We start from the raw sequence: 18448 nt of genomic DNA, 5'->3' as shown, positions 1-18448 counted from the left end.
CGGTCTCTCATTTCCTGGTTAGTAATAAATAATTTTGTCATCGCATATGAATCAGGCAAGTTATGCAATGATTTGTAATCAATTCCCAAAACATAAGTGAATATCAATTCAGATTGAGATTTCCAATTTTGATTAGGAGGCAAAATATGATTTGTAGCATTCATAATTTGTCTAATTCAAGCAACATCTCAATCTGATTTTTTTTCTGAACTTGGGAAAAAATGGAAGAATTGGAATATGCAAGGCAAGACAGGGGATGAATGGCCCTAACAGTCACAATGGTTTGTTTATGACTCCTAATTTTCCTTAAGTATCTCAGAGTCATGTGAAATCTAAGGAAAGACCTATTTAATGTAGCTTCTATTTCTATGACTATCAGATGTTCTCAACCTAACATCCTACAAAGTGGACATGAATGCAGCACCACACTCTTGCGTGTGTCCCAGAGCAAATGGAATTCAAGAACATTTCTCCATAGCTTGAGCGCAAAATATCTGATCCAAAAGTGCAACAGGGTTTGTTGTCCAATTCTGATGCAGACCCAAAAAGCTCTATTATGAGCTAAGTTATTATCGCATGATATAGCTTCTAGACATCCACTCAATCTCAAATCTGCTCCATAATATACAAGGAAATGTGTAGAGAAGTGGAAGAATCTTACACTACATTACATTCCCTTAGTACAGTAATATCACAAGGTATGATGGTGTGCTAATAAAAAACTAATTAAATGCTATTCTATTTTATTTAAAACTTAAATAATTGGTCCACTTACAATTCTTTCTGAACTGAATTTAAAATATAAATTTTACTAGTTCAGTTTATTCGATTTATGGATATAGATTAAATAATACAAAGTGAAAAGAGAGAGAGAGAAAAAAATATGTGCTTTACAGGTGAAACATAGTTGTAAAAAAGCAGACAAAAAAAAGAACGAACTAAAATTCTTGTCCTGAGACAGAGTATTTATCACGTGTCAAAATCTGACTTCTGTTCTTTAAAACAGCATAGTAAAATCTGGTCACTGCCAAGGATGTGTTAACGTACTGGTCAGCCAACAATACTTTATAGAAATGGTTTGTACATCTTGAAAATTCCACAAATACCTATTTGTATTATTTCCATAAAATAGGCAATATAATAAAAACATGACTTAGGGATTCCACTGCATTTGACCTCCAAGGGCATTAGATTTTACTATTATGGAGCTACAACTGCACTGAGCTGTTGGAACTTACCAATCCTGCTGCATACATGGGAACTATGACAGGCTGCTTCTTGTTACCTGTGAAGAGCTAAAACAAAAGACATTTCCATCTAATTAGTCTAAGTTATTTGCAAATTATCCAATTAGTCTTAGGAACTATTTTTCAAAAAAGACCAACAATTTGTTTATGAAATTATACAATTTCATATAAAATTACTCTTAGAGTTAAAACCATATACTGGTCTACATTCCAGAAGAATGGAAGAATTTCTACCTTAACTGAAAACTCACAATGTTTCTTGTGTCGATTCCCAAAGAGCAGAGGAGCTTTTTGTTGCTATGGGAGCCACCCCACTGGTATCTCAGTCCATAAGCATCATGGATATCCTGAAGCTCTGCCCACACATCAAGTAGTTCCCTACAGAGCAAGTTATAAGTCAAGAGAAACAACAGCAAAAAACACTGGGACTCAGCAGGTTTAATTGCTTTCTTCTGCATTTTTAAATGACTGGCACGTTAAAAAGTACTAATTAAAATCCCACCCAAACACCTAACCTCTAGGGAAATAACACTGATGTTTACAGAACAATGATTCTTTCACTATATAATGAGGAAAATGAAGTTTACAGCAAATAGATTGGTATCCACTTGGAAGTTAATATAATAAATAATTTATTCTAAGTATAAGTAATACCCCACATCAAAATTATCTATTTCATTATCAACTTAAAAATGTGCTGCTATTTCTGCTCAACAGGAGAATTTGCCTCAGAAAACATTACCAAAAATGTACATGTGTTCTTCTCCATGTCTTCATCACACTAAATGTTCCATACCTTTCTGAGAAATTCTCTGCTGCCCTCTCTGTTTTTTTGCCCACTTCCAACAAGAGATTTAAAGGAGGAATTTCCTCTTTCATTTCAGAAATAAGTACAGGAGGAAAACAGGCCTCAAATATTCGTTCAAGACGATTTAGAAGCACAACCTGTATCAGGACAGAGAAAACCAAACTGGTTCTGAAAATCATGCAAGTATCTTTTTTAATTAAAGGAAAAATGACATGATGACTTTCAGATATAATTGTCTACATGAACATGCATTTACCTAATTTCCTGTTATTCACAACCATATTTGATTGTACAGGTAGTCCTCATTCAGCAACCACTCGTTCAGCAACCATTCGAAGTTACAATGGCACTGAGGGGACTTATGACCATTCCTTGTAGTTGTGGTTGTCACAGTGTCCCTGAAGTCACGTGATAGCAATTTGGGCACTTGGCAACTGGCTTGCAATTACAACAGTCACAGCATCCTGCAGTCAGATGATCATCATTTGCGACCTTCACTGCTGGCTTCTGACAAGCAAAGTCAATGGGGAAGCCAGCTGGAGGTCACAAATGGTGATCATGTGACTGCAGGACAGTGTAATTGCACAGGATTTGCCTAACAACAGCAACTGGAACTGCTGCAACTGCTGTCATAAGTTGGCACAGTTACATGACATTGCGCTTTATGACTGCATCACTTAGTGACAGAGTTGCTGGTCCCAATTACCATCATTAAGCAAGGACTACCTGTAGTCAGAATTTTCCAAGCAAGCAAAACCACTATTTGTGAGTAGCTGCAGTTAAGTTTTCAACTTGATCAATACTAAACCTAGGGCCTGCAACCTTTGCATTACAACTTGCACGAGTATACCTAGTGATGGTCTTTGCTGACCAGTGATTACCTTCCCCTGAGATATTATATCCTCTCAATATTTTTTGGGTATCTGCTCATGGAGAAAACCTCTTGTGTGGGCTGTAAGGCACAGGTGGGTATTGTATAGAGGAATATGGAGATGGCCCTGAAGGAATTCAGCAGCAGTTAGGTAAACACCTGTTTAGCCCTGGAAGGGAGGAGAGAGATTTTCTTGAGAAAGAAAATAAAGATTGTTCTGCCTTGATTCTCTTTGGTACAAGAGAGGAGAAAGAAAATCTCTGCAAGTCTTTCAAGATTTTGTTGTTATACCTTGCATTAATATAATACAGCTTCAATAGACTTTGTGGAGTTTGTTTCATGACCTGACCTACCTTGAAGGACTGACAAATATCTTGGGGTTACATGTATTGTCTCCTTGAGATTCTGGTAGAGGCCTCAAAGTGCCTTCTACAGTTGCTGCCAAAATTCTCCAGCAAAAATTTACAATGAATTTCAGTAACTCTTGGAAATAGTACAATATTTAAGGTACTTTTCTGAAAAGTTTATGATTAAATAAAATAAAAATAAAAACAATTCAGGACAGCATGTATCTAAGATAAATAAATAAATAAAATTAAAAAGATAAGGGTGTCTTTTAGATCAATTTAAATTTCAAAAATATTTTGGGACTGATCTCTTTAAATGTTCCACTTGATGACAAAATAATTGTGTGTTTAAGTATGTACACATAGCCAAGGTTTGGATGTTATCTTCCATTTTATGAAAAATTGGGGCAATGATGTAAAATTATACCTGCTGTGCTATTCTGTACCATCTGCTAAGACTTTTAGAGCCTTTTAAACATCTTAAAAGCATTTGGCTGGCCAGTGCTTGGAGGCAGATTTCTTTAAAAAGTACGTTTGATTCAACATTAATTCATATCCTCCTTCCTATTCTGCTCTGCCAACTATATTTCTTGGCCACAATCATTTTTTGAATGAAATCTGTGGAACAATGCACAATGCAACTCTGCTATAAGGCTAATGTGGACAACTTTTTTGGGCTGAAGGTACCTTTAAGTGTCAAGGCAGGGACTATATACTCCAGAATAGGCAGGTTCAACAAAAAGAAAATTTGATAGAATTAAGTATTTTAATTTAATTTGTAGCTAATAAGATTATTTCCCAAGTAATTAATAATTTTCCTATTCTTCATATTCAAAATTACAACTTGGCAACAATTTTAGAACCGGCTCAGGGGATTGCATCCAAGAGCTTCAGGGCCCTTGAGCAACTTGGGGCTTACAGTTTTGCACAGTTGTAACAAGATAAAGCAAGGCCTTTATTTTGCCCACATTTGATTAATAGTCATATACATGTCAATCTACCTTTACAACATGTCTTGTAAAGTAGACTGTATGTTTAATTATGATCATTTAAAGTTAAAAAGGAACTCTTTATGTTATAGGATAATTTGCTGCATTCCTGCTAAAACCATTGGGCATGGTCCTTAGAGCCCCTCAAAAGTTGTCACTGAATTGTCATTTTTAATGTGACAAGAGAAATTATTAAATAAATATGTTCTCAAGTCAAATTCCTAGTATTTACATGGATACAACCATGCAGTTTTCCTGATTACACTATGGATGGTATTTGCTACTGCCTTCTTTCACAATGTTTTTCATAAGTACAGCCTACATAACTGATATTTCCTGGTGACCTTCCATCCAAATATTAACCAAGTCTGACATTGCTTAGCTTATGTGCCCAGAGAAGGTTGACTCAGGTCAAGATTGACCAAAGTCTGCCATCTGCTGAGACACTTGTTAAATACAGGAGGGTAACATAAGGCTATATAAACTACTTTGAAATATTGTCCAGAAAACTGTTTACATAAAGTCACAAGACACTGAGTTCAATGTGAAGGATACTTAACTCTTCATCACATTTAATTTTTGTTCCAGTCTTATACTTGTCTTTGTTTTGTCACTCAGGCCAACTACAACCTTTGTGCAAAAAGGACTACTGCAGTCCTGATATAAAGCATATTACTTTGTAGCATTCATGTGAAGATATATGCATCAATCTTTATACAGCTGTTTTCCTAAGAAAATGAAACACTTCCTGCCACTGTAAGGCATTATCCCATTTCAGAAATATTGCTTTCAACTAAAGACAGAAGATACAATATTGCTTAGAGTAACACACCAAATTTAGTTAACTAAATTCCTATTAAATATTGCAGATCTAAATATACGTTCTATTTGCAGAATATTCTGTTCAAGGAGCTTTTTCAGAAGAAAAGTGAGCTTTTGCAAAAGGAATTTCCTAAGTACTAACTTGATTTCAAATGAGTCAAGTACAATCATTCCTTAATAAAATATCTAGGATCTCATTAAAATTGTAGGATCTCACTACAAAAATACCTGAAAAAGTTTTATCTACTTTATTTAAAAGCAAGGAAATCTCATCAGTGAATTCTTACACGAAGTATAACAGGTTTCCTTGTGGTTTTGATGATTAGAAAAAAATGGATAATAGGAAAAAGTGAAGTTTTTTCTGTAATCATAGAGATAATTTTGCAATTCTACTTATATTTGCTGCAAAGAAAATCAGATACCTCTATTTTTTCTTTTTTCTGCACTTTTGCTTTTTCTCTCTCTTCTTTCCTTTCTTCTTTCCTGTTTCTACTCTTTATTACTTTGTGTTAGTTTTTATGTACTTTGTAAAACTTTCAATAAAAAATTATTTTAAAAACTAAGTATAATAGGTTTTCTTGAAAGTCTTTTGGCGTGCCCCATTATTTTTGATGACAATGTTGAGTTTTGTCAACTTTTGGATGAAAGTTTTTGAAGAAACTAAGAAAATCACCCATTACTCTTTTGTAAAGAATCCTGCAGTTGGCTTATGCTCTGTATTTCCTCTGGCATATGGCAACATAGGAACTTGATTCAATTCCTTTTGATAGCTGCCAAGTGTGTTATTGCAAAACAGCAGAAAATTAAAATACATCTTTGATTGGCTCAATAGTTTTTAACATGTGGAAAACTGCTCTAGCTAAAAAATGAAACAACAGTTTTGAAAAATCCTACAAAAGAAATACAGTTTTCCACAAACCTAATCAACAATTAATTATATTAACAATATTTCTCTTTACAGAATACTTTTGCCTGTATAAACATCATTTTGGGCAGAAATATTAAATATAGATGTTTACAATGTTTCTATTTCCCTGAAGATCATTATGTATTAAACAAAGGTAAAGAATTAAAAAGTAAAATGCTGTTCCATATATGCAAGTTATCTGTTCTCTGCTGAAGTTTTATTTTTTTAATGACTCAATTGTATAGTCTGAACCACTGTTTCTTAAACTTTTTTCTCTCAGAACTACTTCCTACTTTAAAAAATTATGGAGGACCCCAAAAGAGCTTTAAGAAATACTGGTCAAAATTATCAGCATATTTCTCCTATCAAAACACTGGATATATCATGAAGTAGCACTGCAAAAGTTCACAAAACATTATTTTTGCTTCCTTGATACAATCCATTGTTATTTTTGGTAAGGAATACTAAACATCTTTCCTCTAGTATCTGAAATTTACATTAATTCAATTAATTAAAATTGCACTGCAAATTAAATCAAACTTTCTTCCATCAAAAAAGTGGAAAACAAGGGGAATACATACCTTCTATTCTACCAGAAAATACTACAATAATTTGGTTATTTTTTAATAATTCAGAAAAGTTACAGATCATCTCAGTTGCAAAATAAATATGTGCTTTCCAAAATACATTAAAGTACATATTGAATTATTAAATATATGCTTCGTAGATACAGTCAGTAAGCCCTTTTGTTGGACATACATGTGATGATCCAAACAAATGCATTTTATGCATACACTATGGCTTTTGGAGGTCTAGTCACTCTATTTTGTACTTCATACATCCCTATCACCACTGCAAAGCTACTTGTGGGATTTAGATTAACAGCATTTAACACAACACAAAGGACTGTGGCCAGGAAGGCATTTCCTGCAATGTGAGGGGTCATGCTCACAAAGTAAAACTGGCAATCTAGAATCTAGTCCCAAACATACTTAGCATAGGGTAGTCAAAGCAATGGCATATGCTTTTCTACTATAGAAGGAAAAATATTCCTACCGATCAGGGAAGGGAAAACAAAAAACAAAAACAAACATGGTAGTTACCTGAGCTGAAGCTCGTAATTCTTGCAACTGCTCACTGCCAGTTTGTACGCTATTCATTGTTTGATTAACTGAATCTTCAGCACTACAAGTTGTGCCAGCTGTATGGGATGGCCACACATCTTTTCTAGGATGAGATTCTACCATTTGTTCATCTTCAAAAGTAGCCCACAAGCAGCTTTCTTTTTGTTCAATTTCAAAAGCATTCCACTCTGTAGCTTGGTTGCAACCAGCAGAACTAAAATCTGAAAATTCATCCGAGTCTGGAAATCGTTTTGACTCTGAATCAAAATCTCCAAACTCGTTATCATTTCCATTTTCCAATTCTACAGAGGGTTTTATCTTCTTGCTAAAACCAGAATCAACCACTGGATGCTCTTCCAACAGAGTACTTGAAATCTCATTTGGCTGACTAGGAGCTATCTTTGTTGATTGCTGATGAAGACCACTAGCTGTGAATTCACTACATTCATTACTTAGTCTGCTGAGGTTTTCAAAAGGGGTTTGAAAATGTTCTTGGCTTGCAGAAGCTTGAACACTATCAGCAAAAGCAACAGAGCCATTACTGACTATACTAAAATCACCAAAATCATCTTCACTAACATCATTACATGATGCATTTCCAGGGTCACTTTCACCATTTTTAACTATTTCAGAAACATTTACCTCCATGTCACTAGGAAGACTGCTAAGACTTTCAAGCCTACTTAGGCTGAAGTCTGCTGTTCTTGCAGCATCACTGGTCCAAGGAAAAGCAAGTTCTTTGTTGTTTCTGGTGCCACACTCGCCCCTTTTTTCAGCATTTTCAACTGTGCCTATTGAATTCACATTTATTTGTACAGAAGAGACAATGTCATCATATTCCAATTCTGTGCAGTCTTTTTCAGTCTTCACATTTTTTATTACTAAATTAGTTTTTGAAATGCAGATCTGTGCACCTTCAGTGAAAGTTTCCCCTTCATGTTCACAGCTTTCATCCAAAGTAGCTTCCTTCATAGATTCTGCCTCTCCAATTCTATTTACATAATTTTCCTGTGCATTTAATACTTCTTTTTCATGAAAATATTTGCATATTTTATTTTTTGTTTCTTCTACCTGGGTTGTTTGTTCATGTGAGAATGTGGCAAAATTCTCTTCTGTGCTAGGTATAGAATCCAAATTTAATTCAGTACTACGAATGCTAATTGTCTTTAATCCCTTTGGGTCACTGACACTGTCCAGATCCTCTACTCCCTGAGAATTTGCCGTGTCTGGTTCTGAAAATCCATTTGTTAGAACTTCTGGGCATAGTAGTCTCTCACCATTACAGCCATCTATTTGCTGATCTTCACTTGGAACTTGCAGATCAGTCCTAATAATTTCAGAATATGATGATTCCAGTATCCCAGCTCTCTTTACTTCTATTGGAATGACATCATCAAATGATGTACCCAAGTTTCTACACTCACATTTTTCTTTAGTACTATCAGGAAGTTCTTTTATAGAACTAGGAAGTTCTGTAATGCTGTCTTTATTGTTACTGTATCTAATTGTGGTAAAAGTTATAACACTATCTACCCTTCCTGAGTAATCAGAGTTAAATGAAGATCTATGTTCTTCTTTTGAACTGGAGTACTCTGATGCAAAATCAAAGCTTACACTAGTACTTCCAACATCAGAAAAGCCACCAAAATCACCAAATTCCTCCTCTTCCTCCTCCTCTTCTTCCTCCTCCTCCTCATCTGGTCCGTTATCTAGTGGGGGAGGGGATGAAGAATACATTCGAACGACGTCTGGTTCCATTATTTACTTCTTTATAAAAATTAATTTGCACCTATAAGAAGAAAATAAAAATTCACTAAAACAAACCAGTTATTAAATACTAACCATTACACCATTGTATCTGAAATAATTCCTTATATTTTATAATACATAACAAAATAAAGACTTCAAAGTTCAAATAACTATTTCTCATCACAGCCAATTAGAAGATGCTAAAATGCCCACATTAAAACTTGGCATTTTATGGTAACTCAGCTACCCACTGTCAAAATCACACATTTCTCTGTGATCAGATTTATAATTCCATTATTTTATTATATCACAAGCATATCTAATTATTTTATTACATCACAAGCATATTTAATTTTACAACTAAACAGAAATAATTGCCTAGATCTGCATCCATCTTTGAGGAAAAAAGAAGCTATTCTACTACCATTGCTTGAAAGACAGCTGCTTTGAAGTCTCTCCAACTGTCATCCAGCCAGCAAGCACTCTATCACACACTGTTTTCAACTCAGCAGGTCATGGTAAGAGTTGTAATTTCTGGGATCTAATATACCAGTTTGCTTTTATCCTTCATCTTCCTGATGATCACTTTTCCTTGCATGTCATATATTTTTTAGATTTTAAGAATGAGGTCAGGAACTTTTTTGTTACCAATACTAGTAAGCTGTTTTGGAAGCCATTTTGGCTAAAAATTCAGTTAAAACATGTTAAATAATATAAACACAATAAGCATCTGCAAGCATTAATGTGCTAAAATCCAAAGATCTCATCAGCCAAAAGCAACGATAGTAAATAAAGGGCAATTTTAAAGGTCTAAAGTAGCTTATATCCAAAAGATCATTATTAAGCACAGATTTGCTTGAACTACATAGATAAAATGTGTGAACCCCATTAGGATACTTGAGCCCTGAATGTACTGGTGGTAAACAGGTACTCTCTCTTCGAATTTCATTGCCACTTGTTGAACAGAACACCTGTCTTACAAATAAGGATGAAAGTCTGAGAGGTGGTTAGCTATGGGTGGTAAATGATCCCCTCTTAATTACTTGCCCCTTTTACTATTAAAAGTACATACCTTCTTTTTCTGCCTTTCTCTCTCTCTGTATCCACCACAGTTTAGCTATTTTAAAAAAATGAATAATCAAATTGTATTAGATGTGGGGGTTGCTGTGCCACTTTACTTTAAAAAAATAAACTGAGTTTGTTGAGCCACTAAAATAGGTACCATAAATGCTATGTTACCTAGATAGACGAGCTGCTTATAACAGAGGCAAAATTCTGATTTTTGCAGCTTCAAGCTTTCAGATTCATTTTCCTTCCTACTGGAAAACATGTAATTGTTCAAAAATGAATGCTGAAATATTTAATGTTAAAAATCGAACTTTTGGGAAGAACCACACAAGAGTGCAATATGAAGTACTAACCTACCTTAAGATATAAAGAAATCTAATATTATTTATATGCTAATCATCAATATTCCATTTTCTTCCCTCAATATTTTTTTGGACAGAATCCGGGATAAGGTGGTACACATAGGGTTTGTTTTGATTTTTAATAGGGAGGATACAAGGTGCAAGTTTCATTTCCAAGTTAACAATGTCTCTAAGCATATCATTATATGTTTCACATAAAGTTAATGGTACTCATTTACTTATATAGGTAAAGGCAAAAAACCTGTTAGAATAATTTCCTGATAAACCTCAACCTATTCTTCAGCTACAAAAATTGCTGCACAGTGCATGCAGAGGCATGGTTTAGTTCTGCAGGTAATTCTGGGAACAGAAATTCAGTAAACAGTACTTTAAAAATATTTATCTACTCACAGACACACACATAATGTTCAGGCTTGGAAGGCAGTGAAAATAGGAATGAGACAAGCTGTTGTAGCTATAGTGTAAGGCTGAATTAATCTATTAAGTCTGGCATTTCCACTTTCTTAATTAAATGCAATGGAATTTGTCCTTGTTTATTCAACCTTAAAACTGCTTGCTTGAGGGAATTTTCTGTTTTTTTTTACAATAAAATTGACAAACTTGAAAGAGAAAGAAAGATGCTGTTTGCGGTAAGTATTTTAAGCTAGGGAGAAAAACAGCATGGATTTCTCAAGAACAATATTTCCATGCTTTCTTTATCTCACTGTTTGATCAGATAGTTTCCTCCACAGATTAAATAATTTGATTTTAGCAAAGCATTTGACAAAGTATACCATGACGTTTTTATCAGTAAGCTAGTACAATATCAGCTGGCATCACAAATGGATGTTATTGCTAGCTTAATAACCAACTCAAAAGAGTACATCAACCGCTCATCATTCAACTAGATGGAGATACTACATCTAGAATGGGGTACCACAAGGGTCAAATTTCATTAATGATTTGCATAAAGTGGTGGGAGTATGTTCACTGTATTAAATTTGAGGGGGGCAGTGATTACCTTAAAAGATAGCAAAAATTCAAAATGTTGTAAAGTTACAGAAATGGGCTAAAAGTAATAGAATGAAATTTAACTAAGATAAATGCAAAGTTCTTTCTCATAAAATGCCCTGGTATGGCTCAGCAACAGTATTATGGAAAAGATCTTGAAACAAAAGTTGAGTACATATGACTCAGCAGTGTGCTGAGTCTGCAAACATGGCAAATGCAATTTTAGGCTGCATAAGAAGAAATATAGTTTCCAAATAACTGAAGTAGTTCTACTTTATTCTTCACTGCTCATAACCTACATCAACTACTGTGTCAATCTTGGCACCATACTTTAAGGAGGATTCAAATAAACTAGAACAGGATCAGAGAACAGCAATGAAGCTACAGTGACAAGAAACCTAAATCTTATGAAGAGAGACTGAAAGAACTGGGAATGTTTTGTCTTGATAAAAGAAGACTGAGGGAGAAAAGATGACCAAGGGGAAATATAATAGTACTTCTCAAATGCCTGAAAGAATATTACTTACTAGAAGATCCAGTCCTATACTCAAAAATCCCAGAATACAAGGTATGAAATAATGGTTTTCAGTTATAAGAAAGCAGATTCCACTGGATGTTAGGAAAAAAAATCTAATAGTATAAGCATTTCAATTGTGTAACCAACTATTCAGAGGTAGTGAGATGTGGTGAGTTATTCTCCCTCAAAGGTATTCAAGTACAGGCTAGAACAGAAATGGAAATGCTTTAGTTTAGATTCCTGAACTGAGCAGAAGTTGGACTCAATCATCTAAATGCCTTTCAACCATATGATTCCTTACATTTTGGTAGTTAACCATATAGTCCCAAATCTCTGTTGATTACTCCTTCATAATGGGATTGCCCATTTATCCTATGACTGTTAACTTTATCTATAAGCCTCAACAGTTGAGTTTTGGTTACAGAATAAGGCATCCTCAGCTCCCATGAACAAAAGTGGGACTTTTTATCTCTTTTTCTACCAACATTATGAAAATTCACTGTAGAGAGTTTAACAGTGTGGGAGGTTATGCTAGCAAACACAGGTAAGAGCGAATCTTCAATTTTTTCCTCACACACTGAATGTAGAAGCTTCAGCTGGATCAGAATCCCTCCAATAAGAGGGCAAAAGTCTGCTATAACAATATTAAGACAACAATTTTTTAAAACTCAGCACAAAGTCAGTAATCTTAAAATGTCTCAAATAATGTGAAAATATTGAAATCATGTTAATTTAAAATGCAATTTTCATTCGATATACGCATTACAATCTAATGTTTACTTCTCAATAGAGTCACATTTACATTTACAATTTGTGTGAAGGTTTCTCTGAAGTCACATTCAACATTTCTTTTAATTCACACTAAAAAACAAGTCCTTCTGTACTTAGCCTAGCCAGCCTCAGTTTACATCATCTATAATATATTACTTGATTGCATCTAAGGTTGCTCTTTTAGAAACACTGTTACAGTAGTATAGAGGGATGGTTGCTATCTTTCATTTGCTTCTAATGGAAACATGAATTCAGGATATACCATCTCCTTAGTGGCTGCCGTCTTTAGTTTATTAATGCTCCTATTCAGAGTGGAACATTCTACTGAATTTTAACCACATTTACTCCATGAGAATATACAAAAGCACAGGGCATTGTACAACTAACACTGAACAAATAATTAACTTAGGACTTTTGTCTTTCTTCTAAGTGGCAGCAATTCATACATACCTCTTGAGATTTGGGAAGAACTTACAACCAGAGATGTCTACTTCATAATATAAAAAGAAAGCAGCTGAGAACTGATAGTTTTTCTCATCCATATTAATATTCAATTGCAATACCTATTCAATATCAGAATTGAAAGCTGTGTTCGGCAATTTAAGGCAGCGTTAATTGTGAATGAAGAATTAATATTGTCCAGAGTATAGCAGAGTCCAGCTATAAAACGAGAGGCCAAACAGTTCTCTTGGGGTTTTTCCCCCTAAAAAACTCACAATCTTCATAATAGGCATGGTATCTCGTTTCATTTACACTAATTATGGGTATCATTTAGTTCGATCATCATGTTCTGGAAGTGTAGTTGTTCCAGAAATAGTGTTGTGGAAGACCCAGAATGGCATAGTGATGAAAGTAATGGACAAGGACCTAGGAGACTCAGGTTCAGGTCCATCTTCAGCCACAGAAGCTCACTGTGTCTCTTTGGTATAAGTCATTCTGTTTCAATCCAACCCCTTATAGGATTCCAGCTGTAGGGAAAAACTGGAGGAGGGAGTGAAAGGTACACCACCCTGCGCTTCTGGAGAAAGGCAGGATATAAATTTAACAACTAAACAGTTGTTTTCACCTGTGGCAACCAGAATAAAAGTTTTCTGTAAATACTATTGGACTAGTGGTGGGGTGAGATACTAGCCCTAAACCTGCCTGCTTTTCCTCCTTCACTTTCCCATAATATTATAGACACTAGACAGCTACTATCAACGCCAAATAATGGCCATTTAATTTAGGTACATAGGAAGATGCAAAGGAACATGACTCTTCCCCATTACCTTCCTCAGTGTCTCTTCCTCGGCTTCTTCTCATAGACACAAGGCACAAGACAACTAAATAGGGCCATATTAATTCATACACATCTATCAGTCAAATCAGTATGAGAATGAGACAGGATGAGAATGACACTGCTTACAAGGACAAAACGCAGGAAAAAGTAGTAACATACAATACATTCATGTTAACATTATTTACATAGTAAAATAGAACCTATGATTGAACAAGGGAAGGACTAATTGCTTAACAATTGAAAAATCAAATTATTACTTTTAGAGAAGGAACAGATTGGAATACACTGTAAGAAGATAGGAAGAAAGGGATAATAAAAATAACAAAATAACTGGAGTATCAGGCAAGAATCAGGGTGGGAGATTGAAAAAAAATATCCACTGTTAGTCAGAAGAAGAAGTGCTTTCACACACAGACACCATGTAGCGTTACTGCAGTAACAGAACATGTCTACCTATTCCTCTCTTACTGTCATCCAGAAAGTTGCAACTGAGGAAATCAACTGCAAGGGTCACATTACTTTAAGGATGGAAGTGTTGGTTCCTCAATTCAGTATTCCCCTCTCTTCCCCCAATGCTTTTGCCTGTTCCACCATGTTAAACAAGCAGAAAAAGCTAATTTCCCACCCCCACATTAAAACACAATATTATACTATGCTGTTTTAAGGCACCAAGCTCACAAACTGCATATTGGAAGCAAAGTTTCATGAAGAACTTTGAGTTGGAGACAGAGCAACCTAGAGACGGATATCCTACTTTGAGTGAGTTAAAAATCATGCCTTTGGAGTTTGTACAGAGTCAACAGTTGTAATAATTATTAATAAAAAGTAGTAGGCAGTTAGTAGGAAAACCAAAATATCTGGGGCAGAATCACACAAATAAATGTAATCCCCAGTATTTAACATCATAATAAATGTTTTGGAATTGCCTTGTCTTGGTTTAAATACTAAAGCATTCATACAATGTATCCGTCCTGGAACTTTTTATAACTCAAACTGAAGTTATCTACCACACTTCTACCAGGTATTATACTAGAAATTTATGTTTATTATATTTAATGTAGACTAACAGGGAAGACTTAAACTTAGACATATTTAGAATAGACTCACTGAAATTTAAGTTCATCTTAATGAAACTAAGTACTGTATACCCCATTCATTTCAGTGGGTCTACTAATTATGATTAGTGTGATTCCAACCCAAAATTTAATTTTGCTCACAGGGCTGTTATTACATCTATCCAATTTATTTATTAGATTTGGAAGTCACCTGACTTCCAGGTGACTCCAGGTAGCTTACATGATTAAAAAAAGAAAAAGACAATTAAAAAAGAAAAGAACATGCACACCTAGACAAAACCACACAATGTAATACAAAAGAAAACCACCTGGGGCTCAACAAACAACCTAACCCTTGCTTGGGAGCAAAGCCCATTTTCAAAGAACTTTTAGGGTGGAAGTCATGCTGTTCCAGAGGGCAAGTACTGCAACAGAGAAGGTGTGCTTCCAGGGTCCTATTAGATGATTGTTTGATTGAAGGGACCCAGAGCACCCCCACTCCTTCTAATGTTACTTGATGGGCATAAACCATGGAGACACGTGGTCCCTCAAATAACCAAGCCCTATGCCATGAAGGGCTTCATAGGTGACAGCCAGCACTTGAAGTCAAATGGCAACCAATGCAGCTCACACAGCATTGATGACACACAGGCATTTAAAGCATCCCCATTACTGCCTGTGCTGCTGCATTCCCTCTTGTTTACAAGTGCAGGAAATTTCAAAACAAAGAGTACAAAATAAGGTCTGCTCCCTTAGAGTAAGGTCACATATAATTTTTTTACAGCATGGCAGTTTAAGCATACACTTTACTCATACAAAAATATGCCTTAAAAAAAGGAGGGGGAACATGGTCAAATGAAGAGAATTAACTTTTGTTTCTTAAAAAATCAGTAAAAAAAGTAATCATAAAGCTTGATGACTGGGAAGGAGCCCACAATGGTAGCTTTTTTCTCCGTCTATAAGGGGAAAAGTCCATTCTTGAATAGAGATATTTGACTTTATGTCTCTCCTCCAGTTGCAGGGAGCACTCCTCTGATATCACAAAGAACTAAAAAGGGGTATTTTGAGAAAAGCAGCAAATCTCTTAAATCCAGTGCATTTCTATTCCTTGGCATGCTCCTAGAACAGCGGAAGAATGGAAGAACAGTGGCAGGTCTGAAACTGGTGTAGATTATTTCCTTCAATTCCAACAGAAGAAAACAAAAGATTGGGGGGAAGAGGTAGTTCACTACTTTTTGTGAGAATTTTTAATTGTAATCCATTTTTTAACCTTTAATGTAATGACAAAACTAAAGATTTAATAAGTGCTAACTTCAACAACATTGCTGTGGCACTAAATAGCTGTTTAAACAACTAATTTTTTTGCTTTCAAGATGAAGCTGTTCTCCTCCGGCACTTTTCTTATGATCAAAAAAGTTAAAACAAAAATGTATCTTGATTCTCCTGTTTATAATAATAATAATAACATCCTTCAGATTGGAATTGACTAATAAACTCATTTTAAGATAGTCTCTCTCGAGGGTTAAAAAACTGTGCGGGTGGGCAGGTAGGTGGGTAGCCATACTCTCCTGGAAGGCAATTCTAGCAACCTAATTTGTGTCACACTCCTGCAGTGAGAAACTAGTATGGCACATTGCCAACTAGAATAAAATCACCACTGCTTGATCCATCTTCACCTATGGAGGGATGAAACAGCTGGACAAGGAAAGGAGATGAAGAAACCCCTGTACTTACAGGCCAGAGATGCACCAACTACTGCCTTAGAAGAACAAAGACAGAGACAGCTTGGGAACAACTCCAAAAGAAACCCAACACCTCTGACTGCCCAAACCAGGCCAGAGCATACCGTCATGACGACACGACCCATTCCTCCATCCCTTCCCTCGTTGTTTTCTTCCAACTTTCAAAGGGAGGAAATACGCTCGTCTATAATTGAGAGGAAGAGGAAGCGCCGGAATAGATTACGGTTCCTTCCCACTTCGCCTTTTCCAAAGACACGTTACAAGCAACGCGCCACAGGCGCTCAGCCTCCTGAGCCAGGCAGAAAAGGGGTTGCTCGCTCGCGCCCGGGCTTACTCCCTGCCACCCGGGGAAGATAAGGGGGGACCCCGACTGGCGGGCTCCCCTTAAGACCCGAGAGGTGCGTTTCCATGGCGAAACGAGCCCGGAGCGAAGAGGGAGGCAGGGGCACAGGCGGCGGATGCTTCCCTCCCACCCTCCGGACCCCCGCCCTGGGAGACAGCAGGCGGCCGAGGCGGAGGGTCCGCTTGGCCGTCCGGTCTGAACCCGACGCTTCAGACTCGGCGTCGGCAGCGGAAGCCGCGCTCCTTACCTTTGGGCTCCTGCAGGGGCAGCTGGGCCGGGCATGGCCGGGCCAGACGGGGCTGGGAGGGTGACTCGAGGCCTCCCGCGGCAACCGCCATTAAGGTGAATCCATCTCGAACTTCCCCCTCCCGCCCCAGAGCCCAGGAAACGCCTTGGACTGACCCACCTCCCCTCGCCGCCCACTTAGTTCGCTGCTTCCCAGCATGCCGCGCGGCTGAACGCTCCCCTATCTCTGCGTGTCCCACCACCGCACTACATCCTGTGTCGACGTCACGTCCGTCAACGGGGGAGGGGGCTTTTCACATCCGTTGGAGCCCGTACAGTTAGGAACCGCAGCTTCAGGCCGCGGCCCTTTCTGATGCGCGTCATCGACTTACTCTTGAACCGGCTTTACTGTAACTGCTTTTGATCTAGTGGTCCAATGGTGAAGGGATCGGTATCGTTCTATAAACCCTCACGGAAAGAAGCGAAGGAAGACCACTTCCGTGGTGTTGCTCAGACAGGCATCAGAAGTCGAGCGCCTCTTTATGCCTTTTCCAATACTCCAGTCTATTTACCAAAGTAAGCGAGATCCGCCATGTTAAATGTGGGCACGCTGGATCCATAGTGGAGTGGAATGGCCATCTTGAAGTCTTCAGGAAGAGGAAACCCAATCGGTGTATAGGCAGCCATGTTTGGTGATGGCAGCGTTGCCCTTCATTTGCAGCGGCTTGACTTGCGGTGTACGTCGGCCCCGCCTCGCTTGGCCTCGCTGCTGCTGCTGTTGCAGCTGCTGCAGTGCTGACATCTGCGTGCGCTCCAGGGACAGCTCGGATCGCGGGTGAAGAGGGCGGTGGCTGGGAATCCTAAAACTTATCCGAACAACTTTTACGGTCGGGTTTAACTTATGAATGCTAGAAAGCCCACCGTGAGATTTATAGAGGTCTTAGAGAATCCAAGATTCACATGATAAAGCTGACGAGGTCCCGGGGGGGGAAAGTTTTATCTTCTCTCCATCTTCATTTTTTGAAGTTTGAAGCGCAGAGCATGCCAAGGCGATGCTTGCCCCTCCCGACTTACACTAGGAAAGCGATGCTTCGTATTAGGTGGATCTGAATTTGGGTTTCTTTTAGCAGTTTAGTGTAGCGGCTAAGGCACCAGGATAGAAAAGGGGAGACCTAGTCCTAGCTCCACCCACGCCTTGGGCATGAAGCCAGCTGAGTGACCTTGGGCCAGTC

At 37.3% G+C, this 18448-nt stretch overlaps 1 protein-coding gene across 4 annotated transcripts in view; it reads right to left on the bottom strand.

Annotated features, from left to right (window-relative positions):
* Nucleotides 1-17458, bottom strand: part of AFTPH (aftiphilin) — a 46491-nt gene extending 29033 nt beyond the window's left edge. The window contains exons 1-6 of one of the 4 annotated variants that reach the window (XM_088134115.1): nt 17239-17456; nt 16753-16832; nt 7095-8904; nt 2044-2192; nt 1499-1625; nt 1239-1295 (exon numbers count right to left, since the gene is read on the bottom strand). In XM_088134115.1, the coding sequence (XP_087990241.1) occupies nt 1239-1295; nt 1499-1625; nt 2044-2192; nt 7095-8873 (2112 nt within the window). In that variant the 5' untranslated portion in view covers nt 8874-8904; nt 16753-16832; nt 17239-17456. Of the gene's footprint in view, nt 1-1238; nt 1296-1498; nt 1626-2043; nt 2193-7094; nt 8905-16752; nt 16833-17238 lie in introns of all 4 variants that reach the window. The other 3 variants (XR_015794861.1, XM_088134108.1, XM_088134119.1) reach the window with 3 other exon arrangements.
* Nucleotides 17459-18448: the final 990 nt, after the last annotated feature.

The sequence above is a fragment of the Python bivittatus genome, unplaced genomic scaffold, assembly GCF_059951505.1.
Source record: "Python bivittatus isolate LINGU-HERP-01145 unplaced genomic scaffold, Pbiv_v1 ctg000020_np1212, whole genome shotgun sequence".
Taxonomy (NCBI): domain Eukaryota; kingdom Metazoa; phylum Chordata; class Lepidosauria; order Squamata; family Pythonidae; genus Python; species Python bivittatus.
The sequence above is the reverse complement of the archived record's forward strand: the minus strand, read 5'-3'. Positions and strand labels throughout refer to the sequence as shown.